At 35.1% G+C, this 17,664-nt stretch overlaps 1 protein-coding gene across 3 annotated transcripts in view; it reads left to right on the top strand.

The window, feature by feature from the left end:
* Nucleotides 1-17,348, top strand: part of LOC105731347 (N-deacetylase and N-sulfotransferase 3) — a 200,706-nt gene extending 183,358 nt beyond the window's left edge. For 2 of the 3 annotated variants that reach the window (XM_012473042.2, XM_012473040.2), the window contains exons 12-14: nt 927-1,036; nt 12,185-12,287; nt 14,302-17,348. In XM_012473042.2, the coding sequence (XP_012328465.2) occupies nt 927-1,036; nt 12,185-12,287; nt 14,302-14,499 (411 nt within the window). In that variant the 3' untranslated portion in view covers nt 14,500-17,348. Of the gene's footprint in view, nt 1-926; nt 1,037-12,184; nt 12,288-14,296 lie in introns of all 3 variants that reach the window. The other variant, XM_012473043.2, reaches the window with a different exon arrangement.
* The last annotated feature ends 316 nt before the right edge of the window (nt 17,349-17,664 follow it).

Below are 17,664 nucleotides of genomic sequence, written 5' to 3'. Positions count from 1 at the left end.
CTTAATTAAGTGCCATTATTTCCTTTCTGAACCATCTTGCTGAATTTTTTATAAGTCCTGTGGTTTTCTCAGCCCCTTGAATCGCGTCTGCCTAGGATCAACCTAGATTACAAAATCAGCCCCGTGTGGGATTGTGTAAGCAATCCAGTCACATCAGACATGATACATGCCTGTGAGTCTAGAACCATGCTGTCCAATATGACAGCCACTACCACGTATGGCTATTTCAATTTATATTAAAATCAAATAAAAAGTTCAGTTCCTCAGTTGCTGTAGCTACATTTCAAATGCTCAATAGCTACATGTTAGACCCAACATGTCCAAAGTTCTATTGAACAGTGCTGGTCTAGACTAAATAGAAATATCAGAGAAGAGGTATGGATAAACAAGACCCGCTTTGCAGGCTTCGTGGGCTTTAATCCTGGTCTCCTCTCATCTTGCAGGGTCCACCCACCTCAGAGCAACAAGCGACTTCTTCTCCTTAGTTTCTTGAAGAACTTTATCCACATTCAGGTGTTCTGAGAGTCTAACCTCATTCCCCAAATGGATTATCAAAATATTTCTTCAACCCTTACAGTGCCATTCCTGAAAGGAATTATGAAGAATGACATGTTCTGTGTCATATTATATCTGAGTTCATTACAACCTTTCTTCTTTTCTACAGGACTCCGCAGCTTGAACGACGAATCATTGCTTTGTCTGTTTTGAAAGTTGGTTTCCCTTTGTGATTTTTTAGTCACATTTCTAAGCTCTCTTGGTCTCTCAACTGCCTTTTATGTTTTCATAGTGTTTGTAGGACTTCTCAGCTTGCAAACCATGAGTGTATTTAATTGGTGTGATTTATTTCTTAATCCAGGTCATTAATGAGGATGAATGTTTACGTGTCTTTTTTCAACCTGCATTTTTTTATTTCTTTGGTAATTTAGTTGCTAATTATTGATGGGCAACAACTAAGAACTGATCCTGCTACAGTGATGGATGATGTACAGAAGTTTCTAGGAGTCTCGCCTCATTACAATTACTCTGAAGCTCTAACGTAAGTTTATATTCTAATTAGTTTATTGAAGTTTCAGCAAAGAACTGATTTCAAAGAAACTGCAGTTTGGTCATACAATTTTCAGGTCACCTGTTCCTCATATATTGATTATTTTTCAATTTGAAAGTAACTACTTAAAAAAAAAAATTTCAACTGTGTGACAAAGAAATGTCCTAAATCCTATGTTGATTCCTAATTGTACAAAGATTTCCCTGGGAGGAAAGTAGAGAAATAAAACAGGTGTAAAGCTTAAAACAAACCACTAACCTTAAAAGAAGTTACCCGAAATAAGTTCGTAAAGCCTGAGCCTATTTAACAGGCAATATGGGGCCTCTTGGAAGTATGAACAGTTGAGTAACTAGGTAGTTTAGGAACTGACTCCTCTCATTTGTGTAATTTTCAAAAACAATATCATGCAGCAACAAATAGTCCATAGGTAATTGAATAAGCAGAGAGAGATGTACTATTATTGCTGCTAAACATACATCCTTTTTTTAATTTTTTTGCATCTTTGTCTTTATCCACTATTCATCTGATCCTGTCACCTCTCCTTCAGAGGCCTCAGCAGCTAAAGCACTGGTTTGATTTTTCTGTTCATTTGCATGGTTTTTTGCGGGTGTCCTCTGATTTTCTTAGGTAACTGACTCTATAAGGTCCATGACTGGGGGCCAGTAAGGCACTAGGATTTAAGAAGGCAGTCACTCTCGGAGGTGTGCACATGCCTAAGACTTAGTGCCGCCTTACATTTGTGTCCTAACTGCCTCTCTTACCTCACCCTAGTGCTGGCTCTGGGCCTCACTTAGCATTTTTTTTAATTTATTTTTTATTTTTTTTTTAGAGGGAGTCTTGCACTGTCGCCTGGGCTGGAATGCAGTGGCACAATCTCGGCTCACTGCAATCTCTGCCTCCCAGGTTCAAGCAATTCTCCTGCCTCAGCCTCCCAAGTAGGAGGGATTACAGGCACCCACCACCATGCCTGATTAATTTTTTTTTTTTTTTTTTTGTATTTTTAGTAGAGATGAGGTTTCACTATGTTGGCCAGGCTGGTCTCAAACTCCTGACCTCATGATCCTCCCACCTCGGCCTCTCAAAGTGCTGGGATTGTAGGCATGAGCCACCGCACCCAGCCCACTTAGCATTCTTGAAGAAGACCTCTATCTTTTCTCTGTCCATTTAAAATGGTTGGCAATCAGATTAAGGAGAGTTATATTCGTTCCTCCCTCACTTGTGTAGGGCAACTGGAAGATACTGAGTTGGATTGAGTCATGGACCTGACTCACGCTATAATTTGGGTTTTTTTTTTTTTTTTAATTACCTTAGGCTCACAGACTAAGCCTTAAAGAAACTGAAAAAGATGATTATGGAATTCTTCCATTTCATTTTTCAGTATAAAATTCAGTTCCATAGATCAAGTAGTTTTCCCTTTTTTTGGTACTCTATTAATATCAATTTAGAAAGTGAGAGGTAGGTTTCCTTTACCTTTCATCGACCTTTGCAGAAAAAAAATGAGATAAGCAGAAAAACATCAAATACTGCTTTTATGTTCTACAAACCAAATATAGAGACATGTAAGGAGGCATTTTGGTTTAGAGGACAAAGGAGTAAGTGGAACTCTGCAGTTTTGAGCTTCCTTCCTAAGAGTCATTTATGCTTTGCTGTTATTATTAACCTTCTGACCTCTGTGTTTTCTATACTATGAGTACTGTCAGAGTTTTGTAGCACTTAGTTCAAGTACTAACACAGACATTGGTCTTAGGTATTTAACATTCAATTTGACCTTAAAGAAAGCTGAGTGATTGCAGTTTGCACTTAAAAATTCAAGACCAGTTTCTGTTTTATATCTTTTTAAGTATCTGTTAGAAAAGAAAGCTTTTATTTTCTAAACAGTTTTCTATTTCAAATTAGGTTATCTTTGGGTCTTTTTTATGGAGTTTGTAGCAAAGCATTGTATTTCAGAAAAAAAGAAGTACAGTATTCTATAAAGACAGAGTTGCTTTTTCTTATGGAATAGTCCTTGAACTGCATGCTGTGTATTTGTCCCCTCTGCAGCCAGCTCAGCAGCAAGCTTTTTATTCATCTCCACTGCTGAGAAAAGGCAGTGTAAACTTAAGAGAATATCAAAGCAACATACTATATACAAAGAAGTGTGGGTCCATTTGCACCTGGGCTGTATCTAGCTAAAATTACCGATTATATGATTCTCTAACCTGGTGGGGTCTCAGTGGATGAAGCAGCAACATAAGATATGTGTAGTCCCTGAAACCACGGTTTCTGGGGCAGCAGTGCTACCCAGGCTCTCACCCTACGGATAGAGATAATGTGCTTTCATTCAGTTTCTTTTTATATATTTTTTTCAGTCATCAGTTGGCCTGACACACCTTGTAAAACCTGGCAGTGCATTAGTTGTAGAATATTTGGAAGTTTCATGTTATTGTCTTAGGTCCAAATTGATCATCCTTCACCCTATGCCCTTTGCAGTTGTTTATCTGAAACCTGTCTTCACAATTTAGTTACTCCTGTTAGAGTAACTGTACTGATAGCTGTTTCTGTAGTGCTTTGGAAATTTTGACAATGACTAGAGGTACAAAATATATATCCTCAGAAATGCCATTTATACCAGTTGGCAAAAGATCCTTTGTACACTTTGGTATTGCTCCTTAATTTCCTGCTGGTGATAATGAAGATTATTTTATTGGTGCTTAAAAAAAAAAATTCTCATTGGACGTCCTCCAAGGATATAGTAAGCTACAAACCAATATGAATTCTCAACTAACTACATAAATGTAGTGTTTTGCTCATAGAATAAATGGATAAAACAAGGTCTATACAAATGTTTTACTATGCAATCTTGGCATGAAGGAGTACTCCAACTTAAGAGATCTTTAAAGTTATTATCTTCCAGATAGCAAATTCCAGCATGAAAACTATTTTCAAGAGAAATCACAATAAGCCTCCATTGTCAAGATTATTGTTTATTCTTTTCCACAAGTGTTAAAGGGTTCAAGACTTCCAAAGACATACAAAAGTCACTGACGAATGTGATGCCTTAAAATGACTTAGTACTGTCAATATGGGTGTTAAATGACATACTTAATGTTAAATAATCTGATTTTCTCAGTGATTGTGGGTGCAAATGAAATAAGCAAAATAAGCTTTAAAAATATAAATAATAATTTTCTCATTCAATCAAGTAAATTATAATCTACAACTCTTGTTCCACATACCCTTAATCCCTAAATGGGATTGATATACTGACATTACTTTTTGTGTTACGTGTTATATAGTGTTTTGAAGCAATCATTTGAAATAAGACAGAAGAAAACAATGCTTAGCATGAAATTGTGCTAATTTGTATGCACTAAAATGAAAAATATCAACTTTTAGTTTTGCCACGAATCTATCCATTCACAATTATACCTAGCCATCAATGCTAGGTATGATTTCTAAACAGATGTCTTCATGTTTAGAGATATTAATTAGATAAATACCTGAACCTGGCATCTTTATGTCTCAGTCAGTTAACTTATTTGTCAAGATGAATGAAACCGGACTATGTTATATGAATTTTTAGTACTAATTTACTTTGAAACATCAATAAATGGGCGATGAGAATTTGAAAGCCAGGGGTTTCGTATAGCTGTTTGTTTTGTGGATAAAGGTTAGGCTAAGTCATGAAGGACTAAGGCTGCTTCAAGATTCAGAAGAACTTCAACGGCTTTTAATATAATTTCCTTGGCAACCAAATTTATATTGCCCAGGAATTGTTTTCCTACTCACTATAGATAAATGTGAGGACCAATTACTATATTAAAACTTTCTTATTAGCATATTATAGTAGCCATAGTAACTAAAATCTGTTGGTTCTCTGGACGTCATGAAAGAATACCTAGAAATGCTAAGTAGGGAGAAGAAAAAAACATGAAAGAATATCTAGAAATGCTAAGTAGGGAGAAGAAAAAAAAAGTCTACTCTAATTTCTTATGATAAATTTTTAAATGGTTTTAACAGTTCAAAATAAATATACATTTATATGTTCTGTATATATACATATATATCTCTTTATAAAAAACACTATGTGATAGGTACAATGAGCACATATTTTGCAGATAAAAAAAACCAGGGCACAGGAAAGTTAAGGCAAAAGTCACTCATCAAGTAAGTTGAGGAGGCAGGATTGAAATTCAATCAGTTATCTTGGGAACCTACAGCACCAACCTGTTAATTTCTTCATATTGGCACAGGATGTTAGAACCATAGAAAAACAATACTGTGAATTTTTACTAGTGAATAGTATATTAACAGGAAGTACTTCCTTAAAAAAAAAACTAGAACCTTTAAACAAACTATATAAGTTGTCTCAGATTTTATTATGAATAAAATTCATCTCCAGATGCACTGAATGTCACTTTTCTTCATAAATGTCTGATCATAAAGATATGCAAATTAAAATAACATTGAAATACCAGTACATACCCATTAGCATGGCTATCATCCAAAAGACAATACCAATTTCCGTATTAGTCCCTTCTCACGCTACTATGAAGAAACACCTGAGACTAGGTAATTTATAAAGGAAAGAGCTTTAGGCCGGGCAGGGTGGCCCACGCCTATAATCCCAGCACTTTGGGAGGCGGCGGCGGGTGGGTCACCTGAGGTCAGAAGTTTATGAAACTAGCCTGGCCAACATGGTGAAACCTCATCTCTACTAAAAACTCAAAAAATTAGCCAGCATGGTGGCAGGCGCCTGTAGTCTCAGCTACTCGGGAGGCTGAGGCAGGAGAATCACTTGAACTGGGAGGTGGAGGTTGCAGTGAGCCAATATCACACCATTGCACTCTAGCCTGGGTAACAAGAGCAAAACTACGTCAAAAAAAAAAAAGGAGGAAGGGAAGGAAGAAAGAAAGAGAGGGAAAGAGACGGAAAGAGAGAAAGCAAGCAAGCAAGAAAGAAAAAGGTTTAATTGACTCACAGTTTCACATGGCTGGGGTGGCCTCGGGAAACTCACAATCATGGCAAAAGCCACCTCTTCGAAAAGAGGCAGAAGAGAGAATGAACGCCAGCTCGGGAAATGCCAGATGCTTATAAAACCATCAGCTCTCGTGAGCACTCACTCACTATCGCGAGAACAGCATAGGCGCAACCACCCCCATGATTGAATTACCTCCACCTGGTCCTGCCCTTAACACGTGGGGATTATTACAATTATTACACGGGCAGGACCGGGTGGAGGTAATTCAGGACCAGGTATTCCTGCTCTTGACAGTGGGTATCATTACAATTTGGTGAGGATACAGAGCCAAACCATTTCGCAAATGTTGGCAAATACGTGGAGAAACTGGAATCCTCACACACTGCTGATAGTAATCCATAATATATGGCCACTTTGGAAAGTAGTTTTGTAGTTTCTTAAAACCTAAACAGAATCTTACCCAAACAATCCAATTTCACTTCTATGAATCTACCTGCAAATAAAAGAAAACCTAAGTCCACAAAAGCTTGTAAGGGAATCATTATAGCATTATTCGTAAGAGCTGAAAAACTGGAAACAATACAAATGTCCTTCATCTGGTGAATGGATTTGTTATATCCAAACCAGCAAAAAAAAAAAAGGAATGTCCAGAAAAGAGACAAATGTAGAGTTAGAAAGAGTATATCTGAAACTGGGGATGACAGCAGGGATTAACTGCAATGGGTGGCAAAAATAGGGGTTTTGGAGGGATAGTGGAAATGTTCTAAAACCGGATTGTGGTGATAATTGTACAACTATATGAACTTGCTAAATAGTGCTGACTTGTACATTTAACAATATGTAAATAATATCTCAAAAAAGTTGTTAAAATGTGTATCATTAAACTGATTCCTTAAATCATAAACTGATTAAAGGAATCATTTTTTTGTTTGCCAGAAGAGAACTGATTAAAAAAACTTCTATGCTTATCCTGTATTAGTAACATCTACATGATGGTATTTTGATTTTGAAATTTACTGAATTGCTATTTGCAATTCAGTATTCACCCATAGAAATGGTTATTTGGCCGGGCTCGTGCCTATAATCCCAGCACTTTGGGAGGCCAAGGCAGACGGATCACGAGGTCAGGAGATCAAGACCATCTTGGACAACATAGTGAAATCCCATCTCTACTAAAATTACAAAAATAGCCAGGTGTGGTGGCGTGTGCCTGTAGTCCCAGCTAGTCAGGAGACTGAGGCAGGAGATCTCTTGAACCTGGGAGGCAAAGGTTGCAGTGAGCCGAGATCACACCATTACACTTCAGACTGGGGTGATAGAACAAGACTCCGTCTCAAAAAAAAAAATAGATTTTTCAATGTAAAGGCATTTCAGTTATACTTTAGTCTTCTAAACGTAATCTGAATGCTTTGTAGGATTAACCTGAATGAGGGTAGAAATAAAGTCGTGTTTTTATTAATATAAAAGTGTCAGCCGTATGCTGTGGCTCACACCTATAAACCTAGCACTTTAGGAGGCCCAGGCGGGTGGATCACCTGAAGTCAGGAGTTCGAGACCAGCCTGACCAATATGGTGATACCCCATCTCTACTAAAAATACAAAAATTAGCCGGGCATGGTGGTGCACACTTATAACCCCAGCTACTAGGGAGGCTGAGGCAGGAAAATTGCTTGAACCCAGGAGGTGGAGGTTGCAGTGAGCTGAGATGACGCCACTTCACTCCAGCCTGAGTGAAAGAGTGAAACTCCATCTCAAAAAAAAGAAAGTCACTGTTTAGAGGTTGAATCATTAGAGAATCTTGGTGCCTCTGCCCACAAGTCTTTTACAGTTACTTCTAAACATCCCAGCTGATATTCCATACAAGCTTAAGAGCCATTGTTACCCATTCTTGTTTTACTCTTTAAATCAACAAAACTTTATTGAATAACTATTATGTGCATGACTCTGGAAACACAATAATAAACAAAGTATCCCCACCTCCAGATTAGGGTAGCCATAGAAGTGGGCACTAAACAATACATTAACACTTCTCTAACATGTTCACTGCCTAAAAGCCTTCAAAGGAGGGGCCCAGCCATGACAATGGTTGCCAGTGCTTATATAAACAGATTGTTTCCTTGCTGTTCCACCAGACATCAGAGAAACACTGCTGCTTTCTGAATAGATGTGGGGAGATCTTTCTCCATCTTCTATTACACTTCTTCATTTGGGCTCTGAAATAGTATCCCTTGTGTCCTAAACTCATAAGACCTTCAATGAACAGCAGTGCCTTCATCTATCTATGACAGTTCTGTATGAAGGACCAGACCTAGTTCCTCAGGCCATCGGGTAAATAAACATGCTTTCCTTTCCAGCTTCTCCTTCTCATTTGCACCCTGACACACTTATACCATTGCCTATGAGTTTATGCATACAGATGCCTAGCCCAGGTGCCAGCTACACACATAATTTTTTTTCTCAGTAAAGCCCAGCATGACACCTGCTCCATAAGATCTAATTAATTAGCAGAGATAAAAGAAAAACCTATTTTTCTTTTGATGCTTAATTTTAGCATGTGTGGAGTTCAGTGTTTCTTAGAAAAACTTTCTCTCAGAAGACTACTCATTTTAACACACAGCATATGTATGCACCAGTTATGTATCTACAGCAAGCTGCATTAGCAAAAAATAATAACTGGTCTGGATTCTGAATTTTGATCACTTGAATACTTAAAATGAGTCAGAATTCGATTTTGAAAATTGCTGATAGCAAAATGTTAATGAAAAATATTACATCAATTGCAGACTTCCAGAAATGTTGTATTAGAGTTTCCCAAAGGTTTTCATGTACAGATTATTTAAATAATACAGTCTTTATTAATGATCTCATTGTAATCCTGAATATAGCACTAATTTATTCAGTTGCCTTACTGATTCAAACAAGAATATAAACAGCATGAAGACATAAAATGTTGTGTACTGATCTGACACAATTGCTTTAATAATGATGAGAAACCAGGCTTTACATAAATGGAATGTGATTACTCTCTCTAATACACAAAGTCTTACGGAGGCAAAAATCTAGGTTTGCATTCTTTCATAGGGCTAGAGTTATAAATTCTACAAGATCAGCTGCATATAGACGACACTCCCACATACACATGCACACATTAAATAACACTATCATTTTAAATGCTTTGTTAATGTATAATGTACATATAATCACCCCTTGTAATTATGCAATTGATGAATACAAATGTATACAGTAGTTTTGTACCAGCAAAATCAAGATATAGAACATTTCCATTAATCCAAAAAGTTTCCTCATGCTCCTCTGCGGTCAACACTTTCTACGCACCCTGACCCCTGGCAGTCATCAAGCTACTTTGTTCCACTTGGCATAATCCTTTGAGTTGCCTCTATGTTGCCAGATCTATCAGGAGTCAATTCTTTATTATTGTTAAGTAGTCCTCCATTTTATGGATATACCACAATTTGTTTATCCTTTCACCAGTTGATGACATGAGTAATTTGCATTTTTTGGCTATCATGAACAAAGCTACTGTGAACATTTGTGTAAAGATCTTTGTGTGGACATACATTTTCATTGCCTTTGAGTAAAAACATAGCAATGGGTTTAGTGGGTCATATAGTAGTTATGTATTTTAATTTCTAAGAAATTTTACAAAGTAAAGTTGAAATAGTTTCAATTTTTACAACAATTCTGTTTGTTCCACATCTTTGCCAACACTTGGTATTTTTAAATTCAGTCATTCTAGTGGGTGTACAGTGCTATTTAATTTGTGATTTTAATTTGTATTTCCTTAATAACAAATGATGTTCAGCAAATTTTCAGTTGTTCATTGACCATTCATATGTGTTCTTTGGTGAAGTGTCTGTTCCAATCTTTTTTTTTAGAGAGTTTTGCTCTTGTTGCCCAGGCTGCAGTGCAATGGCATGCTATCAGCTCACCACAACCTCTGCCTCCTGGGTTCAAGTGATTCTCCTGCCTCAGCCTCCTGAGTAGCTGGGATTACAGGCATGCACCACCATGCCTGGCTAATTTTGTGTTTTTAGTAGAGATGGGGGTTTCTCCATGTTGGTCAGGCTGGTCTCAAACTCCTGACCTCAGGTGATCTGCCCACCTCAGCCTCCCAAAGTGCTGGGATTACAGGTGTGAGCCACTGCACCCAGCCTGTTCCAATCTTTTATCCAGTTTCTATTGATATTTTTATCTTTTATATTGAGTTATATATTCCAAATACAAGTTCTGTATTAGATATATTTTTTACAAATGTTTTCTCCTACTCTGTGGTTTCCCTTTTCATTTTGTTAAGTGTCTTTAAGAGAGCAAAATTTTAAATTTTGATGAATTCACAATTATCATTATTTTTCCTTTATGGTTCATCCTAAGAAATTTTTAACTAACCAAAGGTTACAAATTTTTCTGTGCTTTTTCCCTATATTTTCTTTCAGAATTATAATAATTTTAGCTATAAATTTTTAAGTTTTTAGCTTAAATTTTTATAGTTTAGGTATAGCTCAATAATACATTTCAGTTAATTTTTATATGCAACATGAGGTAAGGGTCAATGTTCACTTTTTTCATATAGATATCCTATTTTTCTTGTGCAATGTAAAAGACTAATCCTTTCCCATTGACTAACCTTGGCAGCTATTTTTTGAAAATCAGTTGACCATAGATGTGAAGGTTTACTTCTGAACTCTTTATTTCATTCCATTGATCCATTGGTTCACTGATGCCAACACCGGACAATCTTCATTACTGTAGAATTACAGTAAATCTTGAAATTAAATAGTATAAGATCTCCAAATTTGCTCTTTGTTTTCCAATTGACTTAGCTTGTCTGCTTCCTTTACATTTTTATACGTACTTTAGAATAATTTTCAGTTTCTACCTAAAATATAGTCCACTGGAATTTTGATAGGAATCACACTGAATCTATAGATAAATTTGGAGAGACTTGGTATTTTAAAAATAGTCTTCTGATTAATGAGCATGGTATAGCTCCCTTTTTTTCTATTTTTTTTCTAAAATTTCTCTTAACATTGTTTGGTAGTTTTAAATGTGCAGCTATTGCACATATTTTTTGTTAATGTCACCCTAGGTATTTCAGGTTTTCACATTATAAATTTAAGCAAAGTGTTGGAAGTAGCATTTCTAGAAGTGGAACAGATTTAAAGCAAACAAAAAAGTCATCTGAAGTAATAATTCCAATTGGGAAGAAAAATGGCAATAGAATTATTGAATATCAATATGTAAAGGAATTATCATTGCTGACTATTACTTTCACTTTTATATCTGAGCATACAAATTAGTGCTTTATTTACAATGAATCATAATATAAAATGCACTCAGAGACCAGTAAAAAAGAAAAAGCCCTGAACCTAGAATCAGGAGGCCCTGAATATTGAAGTATATAGTACAAGATAAATTAACCTTGACAAACATTTTCTCCTTCCTCATTTTTTGTTCAACTAATACTTGGCAAATGTTTATAAGAGCAAAACAGTATGCTAAATGCTATAAAATGGGAAGAATCCTTCACACCAAATCCTTAAGTGTTAGAATGAAACCTCAAATGAGAAAGAGTTATATGAAATAGTTTGGTAAGATAAAACATGTATTTAATGTGCTATTGTTTATTATAATTATGGCATAAAAGGTTCATTTATAGGTGCTATTACTTTAATACAGAGCTCATACGAAAAGAAGAAAGTAGCTCTATAGCTAGAGAATCCTAAAAGTAATCACCCCCATGATACGCTGAAACCTTTTCTCTTCTATTACCTTGTAGTTTTATGATACAAGTTGCCTCTAAATCCATAGACATGGATGAAGACTGACTTGTTTTTAAACTCTACAAAAAAATTGAAAATTTATAAACTTTTTCCTTCCAGATGAAGGAGGTAGCCTTATTAATTTCTATTAATAGGAGACCTGCTGACAATTTTTCTATTAGGCACCTGGCAAATTCACAAATATGACAGATGGACTGAGAATTTAGAAGTATGCCAACAGACTTTATGCAAAGGAATATAATAAAAAATAAATTCAGTTTCTCTGGTTATAGATTGTTATGCAAATAAAATATTTATGTATTGGTCACTATGTCATATAAATCGGTTGAAAAATGATTTTCTGGTTTTTTTGTGTGTATATTTCATTTTTTTTTTTAGGTTTGATTCTCATAAAGGTTTCTGGTGTCAGTTACTGGAAGAAGGTAAAACAAAATGCCTTGGAAAGAGCAAAGGAAGAAAATACCCTCCAATGGATTCTGATGTAAGCATAGAGCTTGAAAATACAAACTAAACCAGCAAAGTGATAACAAATAATATCATCTATTTTCTTAAAAAACTAAAGTCAAATTTCAGCCTTTCTAAAAATTAAAAGTTCCATTTCAATATCAGTACAGGTAGGTTGCTTGTTTTGATTTTACCCACAATATAGTATCACCTGTCATGCAAGAATAAAGGAAAACAATAGAATTTGACATTCTGAATAAGAACGAAAAGATAATATCTCATTCCCAAAAGAATGATACCTGCACAAAAATTTTACCATAAATGTTAACTGAAACCAAGACAGGAAATATTATCAATTGGAAAGTAAAAATAGGACCAAAAGATTTCTATTTTTGGCCAGGCACGGTGGCTCACACCTGTAATCCCAGCACTATGGGAGGCCAAGATGGGTAGATCACTTGAGGTCAGGAGTTCGAGATCAGCCTGGCCAACATGGTAAAACTCCATCTCCACTAAAAATAAAAATAAAAAAAAATTTAGCTGGGCATGCTGGCAGGCGCCTGTAATCCCAGCTACTCAAATCGCTTGAACCCGGGAGGTGGAGGTTGCAGTGAGCCAGGATCACACCATTGCATTCAAGCCTAGGCAACAAGAATGAAAGTCTATCTCAAAAAACAAATTTTTTTTAAGGATTTATATTTTTTTCACTGCTTGGGTCATTCTGTTGTAGCAAGTGCGCCCTGGGCAATAATATCAATTACTGATATATATATACTATATATATATGTGTGTGTGTATATATATATATGTACACATATATACACACACACACACACACACACACACTGTTTTGAGCTGTTAAAATGCTAATAAAATGAAAGAATTAATATATTTCCCAGTATCTATCATACTAGCAGATAATTTAGGTTTTGGGGAATGTAGACACACACTTTGCAGTATGTATGCAGCACTTTGTGTTTATTCTGTTCAGAATGGTGACATGGCGATTATTTAATGCTAGTTTCTCGATTTCTATACCCCGCATTTTTACTTTAATGCTTATTTGACATATATTAAGATTTCCTTATATTTTTATTTATTATTTGTCTAGTTAGTGTATAGTTTCAATATAAGAATGCAAGTAGATTATGATTTGTAATTTTTTTAGATCTCAAAAGTTAAAATATGATTTGGGATTTTTCCCCCCACAATTTATATATTACATTAAGAATCCTAAGACTGAGGATTGTAAGGTGGGTTAAACTTATTTGAATACTTTATCTAACAAGACCTTGAGGACCATTTTTTGTGCCTTGCCTGATAGATACAGGGCCTGTCCTCAGTAAACTCTTAATTAAAACATATATAGAAGAGAGAGGGGGTTTCTGCTGTTTTGATAAACAAATTGCATTTTCAGAACTCCAATTTTCTTTGGCTGATTATTAAAATATACCTTCAGAGCACTTTGAAAGCAATCCTAAAACATTAGAAGAAACTAACGTACAATTTCTATAGTATTTCAAGAAAGTAATATAAAGTATATCATCTACATTTATGTGAAAGCTATTTCTCTGCAAATTTATTAAAGCTAAAATGTTTAAGAGACATGGCAGAATATCTTTCTTAGCATTTTATTTTACTCTGGTCTAACATGGGGAAAGATAAGAAAAACACAACTTTTCAGGATATCATTTCTTCTCAACAAGGTTACTGAGTAATTCATATTGGGTTTATTTAGGGAAGTGGTTGATTTTGTGAAAATAATGTCCAGAAAGGAGATAATAGTAAAGAGGTCTTTAATAGTGTGGGAAGGATTAGAGTGGGCAATACTATCACCATGCCATTTGCCTCTTCCTAATACGAAATGCCAGTACCCAAGACTGTCAGTAAAATAACATAGGATGTGCTAAATAAATAGTCCACATGCTTAATAATACAAATTTTAATCCAGATCTGGTATACTTGACACTTACTTCAACATAGTCAAAGTATATGAAATATAATAAACAAAATAAAATGTACTTTTTTCTCCTCCTCTCCACTTAGAGCAGGATATTTCTGTCAAGCTACTATCGAGATCACAATGTGGAACTCTCAAAGCTGCTTCACAAACTGGGTCAGCCTCTGCCATCCTGGCTGAGACAGGAGCTGCAGAAACTAAGATAGCACTGAGAGAAAACTTGAGACTTCATCTTCCATGTAGAACACACCTTTTCCAAAGCTTCCCGAAGCTACCAAAAGGCAATTGAAAAATATACCTCTTCAAATGAGAAAAAAAACAAAGTTTCTTCCATGTGCTGGCATGTGGATGATGAGAAAAAAGAAAGAGTATGAGTTACAAGCCTTGAGGCCTATGGCCTTTCTCTTAACCCATATCTGAGCCTGTGGGATTACTGTAGACTACTGTGCACTAGTGTGGAAGCCAATTGCAACCAACATAAACATCAAACACAAATGCAGAACTGTTCCATTTCATAGTAATATTTACACTTTTATATGTCAACTAAGATTGTGTCTCTGTAGATTTCTAGACCATTGTTTGCCTGTACAATGTTTTCTCATTCTTTGATTCTAAAAAGTGTCCTACGAAACAAGCAGCAAAATAAACATCACAATGTAGCATAATATGTCAAAAGCATAACACCCATGAAAAATGCTTGCCAAAATTTCAATCCACTGAAGTATTTAGAAATAATTGTAAGTTATAATTTGTACTAGATCAGAGAGTGGAAAAGTTATATATGAGTTTTATCTGCACCAAAAAAAAAAAAAAGATAAGTGCTATAGCTAAAGAAAAGTGATTTTTTTCATATACATAGTCTAGTGAATATATGTAAAAATTACTAACTCTTCCATCACAATATAATTTTTATACTGAGATATATATTGTAAAGCTGTGGATGGTAAATAGAAACACACTCAGTATACCAAAACAGTAAATAACAATGTGAAGTATACTGACTAAATCCTCTATGGGGAGAAATTGTAGGGATCTAAAGATATATGATTGAGAATTCTATGTCCACTTGCTGTAAGCTGTGAATCTATTCCAGTAGTCCTCACTAGTTCTACAGAAATGCATGCCTAGAGTCTGAGGTATGTGTCATCTCCAGAAACAGGTTGACTTTTAAATGTGAATACCTTTTTTTAATGCTCCCCAAAACAAAACCTATTAAATAAAAACTAAAAACAGTTTCCCTAGATGATGTGGTTAGGCTATTTACATTTAGATTATTTAAAAATTCCATTTTCCCAGATAGTTCAAAATAAAATTATGTGATGTAGAGATTTATAACAAAAAACAAATTAATATATTATTTGTAATCTAATGTTTGCAATGATACTTTTGATATATGGCAAAGAAATGTAAGCAGAGCAGAGGCCCATTTTCAAAAATATCTCACCCATTACTCTGGTGGAAGATAACAGAACATAGGTAACATGGGTTAGCTACTAAATTAAATGCAGGAAGTACAAAGATGAGCAAGTCATGGCTCTTGAAATATATTTACATTTAAATTGTAAATGATATATATGGTTAATAAAGTATTCAAAAAAGAAAATAATACATCATACTTATTTTCTTGTTAATATTTACTTAATTCGGGGGTGAAAGGTGGGATAGAGTCTTGCTATGTTACCAAGGCTGGAGTACAGTGGCACAATCTCAGCTCACTGCAGCCTCCACCTCCTGGGTTCAAGCAATTCTCCTGCCTCAGCCTCCTGAGTAGCTGGAATTACAGGCGCACACAACCACACTCAGCTAATTTTTGTATTTTTAGCAGAGATGGGGTTTCACCATGTTGGCCAGGCTGATCTCGAACTCCTGACCTCATGATCCACCCACCTCAGCCTCTCAAAGCGCTGGGATTACAGGCGGAGCCACCGTGCCCAGCCTACTTAATTTTTAAATGTACTTGCATGTACATAAAATTTAAGGAGTAAATTGATTCCCTGCTATGACTATGAGGCTTTATAAAATATTATCAAAGGTATGAGTAGAAAAAAAAAAGACAGGAAAAGCTATAGTTAAAATATTTTCATTGTCATTATAATGTGTAAAATTATCAATTACTAATTAGAAAATAAATTGTGAGATCCACTTACTATAAATTTTTAAATATACATTATAATTACTAATTTTTTAAGTTTTATGTACCTAAAGAATATACTAATTTTTAAATATACCATTAGCAGAAAGAATTGGAAAAATAACCAAATTTTAAGACTCTTGACTCTAAAAGCAAAATCAAAGTCATTTGAACAAATATGGAAAACACAGTCTTCATGCTTAACTGCTGTCTCTTTTGAAGCAGCATGTGCCAGACATGCTAGGAAAATTACTATAGTCTTCCATCTCCACCAATTTAAGAAAACTGGCTTAGGACGGTTAAACGTATCGAGAATAGGCCCCAGCAGTTGTATACAGTGCTATGTTTTCATTTGGCAACAACATTTATTGTAATAAGAAAAAAAGGCAAAACTCATATTTATGCTTTAATGGTAAGATGTACATTTGAACTGCTAAGCAAAGCTGCTGATGGCATAATTTTGTCTAGGTAAATCGAATTGACTGAACACCTCATCCTTTCAAATAGATGTCAAAAACATACTCCATGTTTGTATAAAGGCAGAAGAAAAAGGAAGAGATCTTACCAAAATGTATTCATTCACAAGTACTTGTATTATGCTACCTAGAGCAGCAAAGCTGTGAAAGGATTTTTGACCACTCAATGTGTCTTGAAGACAGCATCAAATTCTAGAGGACATGCATACTTTCCACATTATATACTCCAACTGGTTAATATGCTAATCTGAAAATAACATAAATGCATATGAAAGAATAATGAGATAATTTGATTTAAAACTAGCTTTGTATAGAATTCCCTTTTTCATTGTTTAAAATATGAAACTTCCTCAGGAAGAAATGAAATGGTTTTTTCAATGTTTATAGCTATAATATTCTTGTCATTCACATTGAATGAAAATTACTGGAAACATTTTTTTCTCTGAGTTTTTTAAAATAAAAAACCTGGATATAAGTCTGATAGTAGCATGGTACCTCATATGTACAACAATAAACTGATAGGAAAATGAAGAGTTTGGACCTGGTGATTTTAGATAATCAGTAGGTATTTTATTGTCTTTGCCTGAGGGTGAGTGGGAGGTGGTTATAGAACATAGATACCACTAACATAATTCAAAATGAAGAGACAGCTTTCAAGTAGGATATATATCTATCCTATATTTATAAAACCTTCCACAGATCCTTCTCCTCCTAAATTTATATGTTACTTACAATGATTGTTTTTTAGTTCTAATAAATATAATGCAGCTCCTAGGTCATTTATGGGACTCTAGAACAAGAGAATATGAGAACCACACAGCTGTTAATAAATGGACTTAATTATAGC

This window comes from Aotus nancymaae, unplaced genomic scaffold (genome assembly GCF_030222135.1).
Source record: "Aotus nancymaae isolate 86718 unplaced genomic scaffold, 86718_ANA_hifiasm-v0.15.2.pri h1tg000033l, whole genome shotgun sequence".
Classification (NCBI taxonomy): domain Eukaryota; kingdom Metazoa; phylum Chordata; class Mammalia; order Primates; family Aotidae; genus Aotus; species Aotus nancymaae.
This window is presented reverse-complemented; position numbering and strand designations above follow the sequence as displayed.